A 13,921-nucleotide genomic window follows, 5' to 3' on the forward strand; every position below is an offset into this window, starting at 1 on the left:
CAGATGATATAAATACACCTTGCATCATAATTATATCAGGTGATGGTCACTGAGACTTCACAGCAGCATGCAGGATTGCAAACAGACCTGCGTGGTGCTTTGGAGTGCCACTGATTAGTAGGCTTGAAGTCATCACCTATCAGGTGATGGGCAGTGACTTAAAGCCTGCTTTTTGCAAGGAATGACTACATGATCGGGTTCCTCATGGGGAACTCCATTGCACAGCTGATCCAGCCACATCTCTGCTTGCCCCACACCTGACATCACATATGTCAGGTGTGGGATAAATGGGTGTGGTTTGGGGAAAAACTGCCTCATGGGCCAAATTGGCCTGTGGTCTGGAGGTTCTAGACTTCTACTATGAACCATCAGACAGGCCTCGGTTGGTTTCAGTACATGGTTTGTCTGGAGATATTTAAACCATGAGCCTGAGTTTGAACAACATGTTAAGTCAAACTATGGCTTAGTGCAGCAGCAGAATGACTAGAGGAAGAAAGCAGCCGTGGTTTCCTCTCACCCATGTCCTGAGTGTTTCCATTTTTCCTTGTTTGTGCTAAGCCATTGCTTGGCTTAGTGTTACATGAAAACTGGGCTGGTATGCATAGTTTTGTACAGTATCTATTGCTTGCTTTTCCTCTAAAGAAGTCCCAAACAATGCAACCTTTCTTCAAGGTAACACAGTTAGCTAGGAAAGGTCCAGCCTCCAACAGCTGTAGCTAGTTTTGTCCTTCTTTACCGCTTCCTGTTCCTAGGCATAAAGTGGTGTTGGGAAGAAGACTCCCTTCCACTGTTGTCTTAGAGGACAAGGCCAGTCCCCTATGCACACAACTCTAAAGAGTCAATGAAACAGTTCTTTGGAATGGTCAACTGTCAGCTGATCAGTATTTCACAAGTTAGTGATGAATCAGAAGGACCAGTTTGTGTGTCAAAGAAACCATAATGAAGATCATTTCAGAAAGCTTTTGGTCTTTGAGATCTTTCTTATATATTATTTAATTAGCAAGGATCTGATTGTGGCCATTTCTTATTTCCCTGCCAGAAGAGAAAGCCAAGGTGACAGAAGGTCTCCTCTTACCGCAACTGTTTCTGTTTCTTCCGAATCTCCCGGGATTCAAAATGGCCATGATCCACCATATCCTCTGCTAGCTGATAGGATGCAACAACTCTCTTGGCAGCAACTTCCATCTGGTGCTGGAGCGTTTCATATTTGGCACAAAGATGCTTTCAGAGAAAACAATGAGTGAGCAGGCAGAAGAAAACACACACTGTTCTGGGACAAACACACACACACATTTAGCTATCAGCATTGTTCCAAACATTCTGTGTTGCTCTGACTTTTCATTCAATTAAATCTAGCAATAGCTCAGCCTTGCTCTCTCCCAATATATATGACATCTTCAGGTGAGTTGGTAGTCTCCTATGGCTCAGATGCATGACTTCTACCCAGCAGGACCTGTGTGTTTAGTATTGTGGCCGCAATTTTATGGAAATCCCTTCCAGTTTAGGTCAGACCGGCCCCAATTAGGTCAGACTACTACTACTACTACTACTACTACTACTACTACTACTTATTCTTCTTCCAGCAGATGGGAAGTTTCATTGTACTGAGTCTCCTGTGCACTGCTTAGAGACTGCTGCGATTAAGAAGCATACCAATGGTTGAAAATAAATAAATAAGTAAATAAGTAAATAAGTAAGTAAGTAAGTAAGTAAGTAAGTAAATAAATAAATAAATAAATAAATAAATAAAGTTAGTTGCTGATCTTACAATGTAAGTTCAAAGTACATGGGAGTTCAACGGGCTAGTTCAGACATCTTCAACCGGTCGACCACGATCGACAGGTAGATCCCTGGGTGATCCTGGTGGATTGCAGTCGATATTAAAAAACTGGGGAATTAATGTCTCCGCTCTCCACCCCCTCACTCTGTCTCTCTTCTGTCACATCACGTGGGCAGCTGCTTTTGCGCTGCGTTGTGCGTTGGTTAGTGGAGGATTTTTTGTTGAGTGATTTATGGGCACTTGCTCCTAAAAAAAGCTCAATAACTCTGGGCAATCCCACCCCACACATGCTAATCCTCCCTCCAATGACAATGGGTAGATAACTGCCAGGTTTTTTTTATACTGGGAGTAGATTGCAGTCTCTTGGGAGTTGGATGTGCCTGGGCTAGTCTATAATGACTAGAACACTGCCTTTGACTTTTAAAGCCCTTCAGAGATTGGGAATGGGATACCTGAAGGACCACTTGTCTCCACATGTCACTGTCTATCAACAAAGGCACTTCGTCAGGTTCCTCCATTATCTAAGGTGTGACAAGGGGTGGCTAAAGCGGGAAAGAACTCACTTGCAGAACCCTGATTATGGAATACTATCTCCAGGGAGGTTCTCCTAGTGCCTTCCTTGATGTCATTTTTGTGCCAGGCAAAGATCACTTTTATTTTCCCATTAAAAAAAATAAAATCTCTCTACATTGCTTTTATGCTGCTGTTGTCTTTTTTATTTTGGTAGATTGTTTTTATACTGCTACTTTAAAGGTAAAGGTACCCCTGACCATTAGGCCCAGTCGCAGACAACTCTGGGGTTGCGCGCTCATCTTGCTCTATAGGCCGAGGGAGCCGGCATTTGTCCACAGACAGTTTTTCTGGGTCATGAGGCCAGCATGACTAAGCCGCTTCTGGTGAACCATAGCAGCACACGGAAACACCATTTGCCTTCCCGCCGGAGCGGTACCTATTTACTTGCACTTTGACATGCTTTTGAACTGCTAGGTGGGCAGGAGCTGGGATTGAACAACGGGAGCTCACCCCGTCACGGGGATTCGAACCGCCGACCTTCCAATCAGCAAGCCCTAGGCTCAGTGGTTTAGACCACAGCACCACCCATGTCCTTTAGATTATGCTACTTTAGCACTACTTTAGATTATGCTTATTTAATATTCCTGTTTTAATGTTTTTTTAAAAAATATTTACGTTATCCTGTGGAACTTTTCAAAGGTGAAACATAATACAAACACAGCAGTTGCTGCTTTTCAACCTTGGTTAAACCACCCACCCGCAAATTGCAAACGTTTGTTGGGAAACAAAAACCGAGAGTGATTCAGAAAGGATTATCAACCAGGTTAATTATAACCCTTCAAACTTATTTCACTCAGGCATACTGTTTGTACTTTTCTGCGTGGCTTACTCTGTCATTTGAAAAACATCCCTGAAATTATCGTATCATTTCTTCATTGACATCTTACAAAGGATTTGGCATAATGATTAACCACAAGTTGGCCACAATGGTTTCACCACTTGCACAATCCATCTTAAGTCTGCTAGATTCCTAAATTGTCAGCTTGCTAAAGCTAACAAAACTAATTCACTTCTTGATATTACACCTAATCCTCTTTATAAAGGCTCATCAGAGCTTCCATTAAAATATTTTGGTGTAACAAAACTTTGTTAAGCAGGGTGCATTTTAATATATCTCACTGTCTTTATAATATAACTTACCAGGACATGTTCATAACTGGTCCCATAGCCATCGGAACTGGCTACCTGCTTCTGCTGACTGATCCAGTCTTCCAGATCCTCATATTCCCTCAGAAAGTCATGCAATGTAAGAGTCTCCTCCAGCCTTTTGCCCCTTTTTGGAGAGAGAAATAGATAATAGCAGCAGTGCTGTCAAGGCAGGACTTTTGCAGCAGATGTCCAAGGCTGCACTCAACAGAATGACCAGTTGGGCTGGCTGATCACATTTTGAAGTAAGTGAAATAAATGAACCATCTAAAGGGGCTGGAGGGAAATCCGAAGACCATTAAATCCAGTGTCTAAAATTACGTGGGAACTATACAAATGCAGTTGAGATATGTATGTTCCCCAAAGTCTGTTGGGGATCTTGCATAATTGCTAGAGAATGTACTAAATTCAGTTGAGATATACACTTTCTCCTAGGCCTGTTGTGCATATTGTGCATATTGACTGGGAAATGTGCACAATTCTCTCTTCATGGGTGTATTATGTATACATTCTCCATGAGGTCTGGTGAACGTGTACAGTGACCAGTTGATATGCTCTTTAACCCCACCTTGCACTGCATATATATCAATATCATAGGTATACTTAAGGAAATTGATTCCTTTGAATTTTCAAGAGAACTGACTTGACCTATATATCCAAGACTAAAGTATGAATCACAATGCAATTATATTGGTATTTCTTATATTGTACCTTTTTTTTTACTATTTCTATAAGCTACTTTGAGATACGTAGTGAAAAATGGGGTATAATTTCCTGTAATAAACAAACACTGCAACCTCTGTCCAACAAAGTCCTGTTAGCACAAGGACTTTCATTTGCATAGTGGGACTTCTGCTCCCTGCACACACACCCCACCAATATTTTCTGGGAATTCTGTCTGGAACAATGCCTCTTTCTGGAGATTGGATGGAGGAGAAGTACATCTGCTGCCTTCTAAGAGTGCTTGCTATTTGTCTCCACTTGGTAAATAAAACAAATCAAAACATTATAGGTTTCCAATACTCTCTCGTTCACAGGAAACCAACTCTGAGTAGTACTAATGATTCAGGGATTGTCCAATGTTCTGAGAAGTAGGAAGTGTGGAACAATATGTACTGTATATGCATTCATCAACATTATATTGTGAACCACCCTGTGATCCTTAGATGAAAGGTGGTATAGAAATTTAAGAAATAATAATAATAATAATAATAATAATAATAATAATAATAATAATAAGAAGAAGAAGAAGAAGAAGCAGCAGCAGCAGCAGCAGCAGCAGCAGCAGCATGATCAAAAGCCAGGGCCAGCTCAAGATATTTGTGGCCCATCATGAATTATGAGATGTCCCCCACTCCCATTCCATTTCTAGAAGCTGACTGGACTGCCAGCTGGATCTTACTTCAACACTTGATGTCAATGGGATGGCATCTTCCAGCATACCCGAAGGCAGCAGGCTAGTTTAGGGGTATCTGATAGGCCTGTGGCACACATAGCTCTGATCTCCAACAGAGGGCAACAGCCAAGTTGGCAGGGCTCGGGAGAAATTACTGTCCCCCAGCATCTGCTGCCTGAGGCAATGGCTTCACTCTGCCTAACGGCAGGGCCATCCCTGCCTGAAAAGCCTCTTGAAGGGATCAGAAGCTTTGCTATTGATTTTCATATGGTTTGGCAGAAGATCAAAGCCCAACAAAACACCATACAAAGAAACAGGGACTGTTATTTTCTTACCTTGCTATGGCCATATTTTGCAACTCCTGAATCTGTGACTGAACTTGTTCCTGAGGTGCGTCAACTTCATCATAGTGGATGGAGCCAGAGAGGGGCAGCGTTTTGGCAGTTTCGCCTAGTTCCATTACTAAATTCTGATAGATGTTGATTTCATGCTCCAGGGCCTAATAGAAAGCAAAGTGAGGCCAAACATACAAAGTTGAGAAGCAACAGCTGAGGTGCGAATATGAGGCTAGAAGTTTTATTGATAATACTATATTCATCATCATACATGTTATATATTATGTATTTCTATACAGTTTATATTTGATTTGACAAATGCTTCAACAAACATCAAATAGATTGAGACTAAAACAAGGGTATTGAGGCCAGACATTTTCCAGCAGATTTATTCCTGGCAAAAGCAAACAGTCTGCGTATTTAATTTTTGCCACCTTCAGGCAAACTGCAGGAGCCAATTAATATACTGAATATATGGATGACTCATTATTGGAAAGGCTAAGCTATTGCCAGAAGAATTATAGCTGTTTTCCAACTAAGGAAAGGGCATTATCACTTCATGATTAAATCTTACAGAACTGGTTCTGGGGGCAGAAATCTTACATGTGGCAGTCTAGCAGGGCTCTATAACACAGGCCTGCAGCAAGGGTTCTCCTAGGACAAAGGGAGAGAGGGTGGGGGAGATTCTGGGGACTGGGGTGCACTTTGAAGGACCACATGCAGTTGATTCACTGTGCTGGAATATTATATAACATTGACCTGCTATACCTTGATCAAGACAGAGCCATTTTAAGTTTAGCCTCCACAATGTGTGCGTCCATTGGGCAGGCATCCTTAAAGGTAACCTCAGGCTAGGAAAGAAACTATTCAACCTCTTCAATAATACCTGCTACATTCATTGGGGCAGGGGTGGTGGGGGAGGAAGACTGTGCACAGAATTACCTTATGTTTCTTAATGAGTTTTTGAGTTGCAGCGCCATCTTTGCCACACTCTTTGCTGGTTACCAGTGGGAACTTCTCTGCTACCCAACTCTCCAGGTCCAAGATATCTATTAAGTACTTTGTAATTTAAAAAAATAAAAATAATGGTTATTGTTATTTTCTCCCTAGGGAAACTTTTCCTGCAAAATACTATTGTTACAAGTTAAAAAGCAATCGATTCCATGGGCAAAATGAGAAGCTTGTTGAAATATGCAAAATAGAGGGTGGAATTCAACGTAGCGCTAAGGAGATCATTCTGTAATCTCTCCTTTCATTCAGCATGTGCGGTTTTGGGGGTTCTGACAACCGTCTGGAGAAAATCTGAGGGAAGGATGTGGAATGGGAAGAAGCAGGGAAATCGCTCTGGCAGAACCTCTTCATCTCCATTCCAGATTGCAACTAAGCCTAAGAATATGTGATTGTAATAGCACAAATTCTGTTCTGTTTATCCCTGCCTCCACTTCCCTTTTCTGTCACTGTCTCCCTTTTGTTAATTTTTTTTCGATTATAGTCTCATTTGAACAGGAATATGTCCTCTTGAATTTTATAAAGACAACAGTGGTAACCCCACATTTGCAAACTGTTACTCAGTTGCAGCAAACACACAGAGTTCATTCAAATCCTATAGACCTTTGGCACCTTGTGCACTTAAGGTACATGGCTTGTAAACTGAGTGAAATCAATATATAGTGAAATATACCTGATGGAAGGCAACAGATTGCTGTAGCTGCTTGATTCTTTCCTCACATGCTTCTTCCAGCTCCTGCCAGCTTTTGCTCATTTCCTGGCACTTTTCCTTTACTCTCTGAGATGGGACAGGCTTGCTATCTGTCATGGCTCTTCCCATCTCCAAAACCCTAGAGACCTGCTGCTTGTGAGCATTCACTTCTACCTGCAATTCCTAGTAGAAGAAAAACACGCAGAAATGCCATGGAAAGGTGAGAGGTAAGGGCTAAAAGCAGTAAAAAGAGGCATTTATAACAACTTAGAAGGTGCTTTCCATTTTCCAGAGCCACTAGGTTACTTCTGGAGTAAAACCCCCAAAAGTCTAAAAGGTCAAGTACTATTTTAAAAATAATAATGTAGATGTTGATCATCCAAATGCTTGGAAATTCATTTTTGGAAGGGGAATCTCCTTGCAAATTAATTTTGGAAAAGGAACTTAGGGAGATATATGGTAGGAAAAACACACATTTTGTGGGGCTGGAGTTCTGTGGGGTCTAAATGTTATAGGAGTGCAGAAGTGAAATTAATTTGTAAACAGAAAGATCTTTTCAGCATGTGTGGGAAAGAGGAGTGAAAATCATTTGCCATGTAAGATATAAGAAAAGCTCCGGTGGATCAGACCGAAGCCCTATCTACTTGAGTATCCTGTTTCCTGCATTGGCCAATTGGGGTATGAGAGCAATAGCACTTTCTTTCTCTTGATCCCCAGCAACTAGCAATTGAGAACATACTGTCTCTGATCAGCTTTCTGACTAGTAGCCACTGATAGCTAGAAACAGACAGGCAACATTTAGTAGGATAAATTATTCTGGAAAGCTGAATGCTTGGTGGATTAAAGTTACTACCCTATTTCTTAACTCCTAACAAAGAATTGGTGGTTTTCTATTTGCTACACATTGGCTTTAGCACAGGGTGCTAAATATGGCCTTTATCCAGCAAAAATAAAATCAGGAAATATGTCTTTTGGTTTCTGAAATTTTAGAGAGGGATTGCCATCCTGCATTGACTTTTTCTACCATATGTGGTTTTTTAAATTGCTGTCATGTTGAAGCATAAACTTTTAAAAAACTTCCTGTCACTTGTAACACCAGAGCTAAGTTTAAACATGTGTCTTATGTTCTGAATATTGTCAAGCTGAGGTGTTTCATTCTGACATTAATTTTCGAGAGAAGAAAGTAAAAACAGAATATTTACGTAACTTCTAAAATATGTTGGCAATGCAAAGTCGCGCCAGTCTCCCAAGGGTTGCGCAGAGCTGCCTGCATTCTGAAGCCTGGGGCGCGCTAAAGAGCGCGCCTGAGCTTCGCGCAGCTCTCCACAAGCCTGGGGAGATCGGGGCGACTTTCCACCGGGCTCCCTAGGCTTGCGGATAGCAGGCTGTTCTCGGGGCTGGGGTCGGGGGAAGCTCGGGCTTCCCGTGCCAGCCCCCCCCCCCAAAAAAACTAGGTGCGTCCTATGGGGCAGTGCGTCCTATGGGGCGAAAAATACGGTAGATTTCTTGGGCATTTTGGAAGCACCAAATGTTTGGATGTTTTTATTCTATGCTTTTAAAATACTATATATTTTCATTACTGCATTTTGTTCCTGTTGTAAATTGTTTCTGAAGTTTTTGTTGCGGAAAGTAATAAAGTCAACAAACCTACCCTAAGGAAATTTGGTTTCTTTTTTCTCCATTTCCACTGTGAATTCTATGCTTGCTAATCTCTGCAGTGCAACTAGTAAATGATCCAACTTTTCACTAAGCACATATTTGCAATATTTTCTTCATCCCCTGGAGCCATTTAAAATGAGTGTCTATAGCAGGGTTATAAATTCCTGTAGCCCTTGAGATTTTGTTGGACTCCATCAGCTCCAGGCCACATAACCAAAAGTCACTGGTGATGAAAGTTGTAGTCCAGCAACATCTGGGACGCCACAGGCTCCCTAATTCTGCGCTCTCTCTCTCTCTCTCTTTCAGTGGCTGGGCTGATTTGCCAAGAGATCCTGCTGTGAGGAAGTAAATCCTCAGATGATTCTATGCGTTGGCATAGTACATTTGCTGTTCATCTGTTTACAAAACACTGCTGTGGGAACACAGTCGTCCAGTCCAAAACCCAAATGTAAGCTCCTTTCAAAGGTATTCATCTGCACACAAAATTTCTTATGCTTTCAAGAGCAGTAACTTGCAACAAATGCATAAAATACCAATTAATGTAGTAACATCCCATTACCCCCTCCAGTTACTGAAAACCAAATAATTAAAAACAATGCTAAACATGCATACCGTAGCACTTCTGTAAGAACTTATGGCTCATATTTTGTTGAGCCTGCAGGAAAAGGGAATTCCAGAAACATAGGGAAACAGCCATTTTATATTCCAGTGCAATGTGATTCTGGCAAGCACAGCTGGTATATTCAGGGTGGCACTCTCTTTTTTCACTATTAATAGTTTTGATTATTCAAGGCAGAGGAAAAGATAACAAAAAAGCAACAGCCTTTCTAAACACCACTTCACATGTAAAAAATATATATGAGGTGATACAATTATGGAATAGTTCCTATATGCTATCAGATAAGCTCGAGGATATCCCTCTTTTGGAATGTGGTGGGCAGCAAAACTAATTCATTAAAGCCATATTTCTAGTTTGGAAGGTCTCTTGTTCCTCTCTCTGCTAAGCACCAGGCTCTCTGCATCTAGAGTTGCCCAGTGGTCTCCAGCTTCACTATGCTTTTGGAGGTCACATACAGTGGTACCTCAGGTTAAGAACTTAATTCGTTCTGGAGGTCTGTTCTTAACCTGAAACTGTTCTTAACCTGAGGTACCACTTTAGCTAATGGGGCCTCCCGCTGCTGCCACCGCGCGATTTCGGTTCTCATTCTGAAGCAAAGTTCTTAACCTGAGGTACTATTTCTGGGTTAGCAGAGTCTGTAACCTGAAACTTCTGTAACCCGAGGTACCACTGTTCTGCTAAAGTACAGAACAATCAAGCAGAAGAAGAAGAAGAAGAGTTTGGATTTGATATCCCACCTTTCACTCCCTTTAAGGAGTCTCAAAGCGGCTAACATTCTCCTTTCCCTTCCTCCCCCACAACAAACACTCTGTGAGGTGAATGGGGCTGAGAGACTTCAAAGAAGTGTGACTGGCCCAAGGTCACCCAGCAGCTGCATGTGGAGGAGCGGAGACGTGAACCCGGTTCCCCAGATTACGAGACCACTGCTCTTAACCACTACACCACACATGGCATTAGGAGGCTACCACTTGTTTATAATTACAGATCTCAACCCTACACCTAGGGAAAGAAACAAACTCTCCTGAAACATCTTCCAGCTGGTTGGAGAATCAGCTATTAATCTCATCCTGAAATAGAAAACATGCTGTAAACTTGTGACAGCAGCTATCAGAACTGAGGAGTCACCTTGTGCTTCTGTAGAAAGCTTTGAGCCACATTCAAGGACTGGCCTCGGTTTGTGGAACTGGCCACTGACATCCGCTCACTAATCCACTTCATTTCCATGTCATGGTAATGGTAGAACTGGAACAATTCCATTCTGGCCTGAAGCAGCTGGCCTCTCTCAGCAAGAGGTTCCTGGAGAGAGGCAAACCTGTGAACCAGATGTTAAAATAATGAAGTTCATACACTCAGCCCAAGAAAATGCAGGATCCCCTCAATAAGCAAACATTCTTATTAGTCAACATAATTGATGAGTCACAAAGAAAAGGTCAGTGATCCAGCTGTCAGTGAAATATCTTCCCCTCTATAATAATGTATATTTCTGAAATGTTGATTTTAATCTTCTGCACCCAGCTTGCTTTCTACACTCACATTGCCAAAACTAATTAGAAGAACCAGTATAAAATTGCATGTTGGGAATGTTATGAATTATAGAAGCCAGCAGAGTCACTTCTCTCCAATCATACTTCGACGAAAATGATTCTTGTGTGTTTGTGTCCTGTTAATAATCTGGTGAAGGAAGTAAGAAAGAATAGTGGCAAACTAATAATAACAGGGAAGCTGATCAGCATTTTACTGTTGCAAAAAAGCCTGTGAGATACCATATTTTTCGCCCTATAGGACGCACTTTTCCCCCTCCAAAAATGAAGGGGAAATGTGTGTGCGTCCTATGGGGCGAATGCAGGCTTTCGCTGAAGCCTGGAGAGCGAGAGGGGTCGGTGCCCACCGACCCCTCTCGCTCTCCATGTTTCAGGAAGCTCTGCGCAACCCTTGGGAGACCGGCTCGAAGACACGCGGGCTCTGAAGGGTCGCGCAGAGCTGCCTGCGCTCCCGGGCGTCGCTCAGCTCTGCGTGACCCTACGGAGCCTGGTGCGAAGCCACACCGGGCTCCGAAGGGTCGCGCAGAGCTGCCTGCATTACGAAGCCTGGGGCGCGCTGAAGAGCGCGCCCGGGCTTCATGCAGCTCTCCGCAAGCCTGGGGAGACGGCGTGGCTCCCTAGGCTTGCGGATAGCAGGCTGTTCTGAGGGCTGGGGTCGAGGGAAGCTTGGGCTTCCCCCGCGCCAGCCCCGCGCCTGGGGGGGAAATAAAAGTTTTTTCTTTATTTCCCCCCCATAAAAACTAGGTGTGTGCTATGGGGCGGTGCGTCTAATGGGGCAAAAAATACGGTACTTTAGGTTGAGATAATGATTTGGTCATGCCTTCATATCAAAGTGGGGATTTGACTCTTAAGTTTTCCACCACATCCAAGCCCAGTACTCTTTTCATTGCACCATACTAGCTCTCTCTGCATTACCTGCTTATGTTACGTTTGGCTTTATTCCAGTGTTATATTTCTAGAAAAAGAGGTGCCAAAACTCACTATGAATACCTCTCTCATTCTCTTAGAATGGCAATGGCGCCCGCCTGAGAGGTGCCCGAACTGAGTTCTGGCAAATTCTGGCTGAAAAAAAGTTCATGCTTTATTCTATTGTTAAAGTAGTCTTCTGAGTTCTGTGGAACAAGCAGTATCAAACTGTGCTTGGCTGAGATATAAAAGAAAATCCTTATGGACAGGAGAATAATGAAGCCTTGTACAATGTACTATGTTTACAGAAAGAGCAACCCACCATTCCAAATACTTCTGTGTCTCATCCAGAATCCTTTCACTGTCAAAATGGTTTGTAGCCATTTTCTTGGCATGCAACACAATCGAGCTCATTTTCTCAGCCAATCCCTGCATCTCATTTTCCAGCTGACTGTGTTCCTTGAGCAAATTGCGACTAGAACGCATGTCATGGCCCATCTCTGCATCTCGAAGACTCTTCTCAACCTTCTCTATCTTCTCTTCAGCATCCTAAAGGGGAAATATTGACATGTGGATGATTCCCTGCTTTGCTCTCTTTCCTCTGGCATAAATTCTCTGTGGCGCTGATGGAATGGTGCAACCATTCAGCAAGCTCTGCACCTTGGTTTTTATTCCTTGGTGCAGAATCTGCTATGAGCACTGCGAATGCTCATTTTCTGCTGTCATAGGAGGAACATAGGAAACTACATTATATAGAGTCAGATCATTGATCCATTTAGCTCATGACTGTTGACACTGACTGGAAGAGGCTCTTCAGAGTTTCAGACAAGGGACAATCCCAGCCCTGCCTGGGGACTGAAACTTGAACCTTCTGCATGCAAAGCAGATGCTCAAGTATTCTGCTACTTTACATTTACTTTACTAGTTTGAGAACCTAAAACTATTCACTGGTTAAATACTTTAAAACAGGAAGAGGAAACTGTAGCCCTCCAGATGTTGGGTTTCAACTCCCATCAGCCCCAACCAACATGGCCAACGATCTTTTAAAATTTATGAACAGTGGCAATGGCACTCAGTTTAGCCCTAGCCTTCCTGGCGGAAAGGCATTTGCCCCTGACCTCAAGAAGTTCCATAAGTTGTTCTTGCTGTCCGGCCTGCCTCAGTTTGTCTCCTCGCTCTATCATCTTGCTGTACAGCTTCTCCCATTTCTTCTTCAGCTCTGACATTTTATCTTGAATGGAATCTGCAGCATAGTGGTCATCCTGAATCAGCTGTTTTCCAGCCTGGAGAGAGACAGTGCATTTGGTCAAGAGAAAACTCCTGTAGCTCTGGTTACTCCTACCTGCCTCTGTTTATGTCAAAGTCATTGTATGCAGAAGAAGCCAGTATCCTAAAAACCAGTCACTGAACAAACCAACAATGCTGTACATTGGTGGCCCTGATGTCAGAAGGCTGAAATTCAAGCTGAACTTAAGGGCAGTGTGTTGTTTTCATCTGTTTTGCTGTAGGAAAACTCTGCTTCCCATCAGTCTTTTGCATGAACTTTGACATCTCTTAACACCATATGATGGGAAAGTGCATGCATACATACAAACACTTGCTTAGAACATTCTTCCTAATACATAGCTGTAACTGTTGTGCTACTAGACTTCTATTCTTAAAATTCAGTTTCTGCTTTTTAGTGTTAGATGCAGGCATCCTAAGTGATATTACAAACAGCAAAGTAAGCAATATACTTGATAGGCACAGTTCTTTGAGGCTCTCTACTTTGCTTCCCCTGAAAGCCTAGTTTGAGGCTTCTGCAGAAAGCGCCAACACATTTTCAGTTTTAATATTAGAAATTTAATTTAAAAACAAAGATTTAATACTAGCTTTTCAGAAACACAGAATTCCAGATCCAGTGCTGTGTGCTGTGCATGTGAGCACAGGCCTGGTTGTTTGCTATTAGAATCCAGAAATATGCACGGAACTGTTGTACTTAAATTTGAAATGTTCTAATCGAACAAGGAATTGTTGGCTATTCTGCCAGTTATCAATATATCTCCATGAGACCAGCCTTACCACCATCAGCTCCACATAATGCTTCTTATTGGCCATCATTTCTTGTTCTGCAGCTTCATGCTTTTTGAGCTTCCGTAGTATGTTTGTTGGCTCACGGTAGGACTCATCTGATGCTATCTTGTATTTCTCCTCCATCCACATCAATAGCTCAGCAGTGTCGTGAGTGAACTCCTACAATTGCATTAAATCTCTTTTTTCCCCATGTA

The 13,921-nt window shown here is 42.5% G+C and overlaps 1 protein-coding gene across 2 annotated transcripts in view; it reads right to left on the reverse strand.

Annotated features, from left to right (window-relative positions):
• SPTBN5 (spectrin beta, non-erythrocytic 5) overlaps window positions 1–13,921 on the reverse strand; it is a 101,869-nt gene that overhangs the window by 55,401 nt on the left and 32,547 nt on the right. For both annotated transcript variants that reach the window (XM_053383396.1, XM_053383406.1), the window contains exons 21-29: window positions 13,716–13,886; window positions 12,773–12,937; window positions 11,977–12,203; window positions 10,333–10,519; window positions 6,912–7,112; window positions 6,173–6,289; window positions 5,231–5,394; window positions 3,494–3,626; window positions 1,076–1,221 (exon numbers count right to left, since the gene is read on the reverse strand). In XM_053383396.1, the coding sequence (XP_053239371.1) occupies window positions 1,076–1,221; window positions 3,494–3,626; window positions 5,231–5,394; window positions 6,173–6,289; window positions 6,912–7,112; window positions 10,333–10,519; window positions 11,977–12,203; window positions 12,773–12,937; window positions 13,716–13,886 (1,511 nt within the window). The remainder of the gene's footprint in view (window positions 1–1,075; window positions 1,222–3,493; window positions 3,627–5,230; window positions 5,395–6,172; window positions 6,290–6,911; window positions 7,113–10,332; window positions 10,520–11,976; window positions 12,204–12,772; window positions 12,938–13,715; window positions 13,887–13,921) is intronic.

Source organism: Podarcis raffonei, chromosome 1 (genome assembly GCF_027172205.1).
Source record: "Podarcis raffonei isolate rPodRaf1 chromosome 1, rPodRaf1.pri, whole genome shotgun sequence".
Lineage (NCBI taxonomy): Eukaryota > Metazoa > Chordata > Lepidosauria > Squamata > Lacertidae > Podarcis > Podarcis raffonei.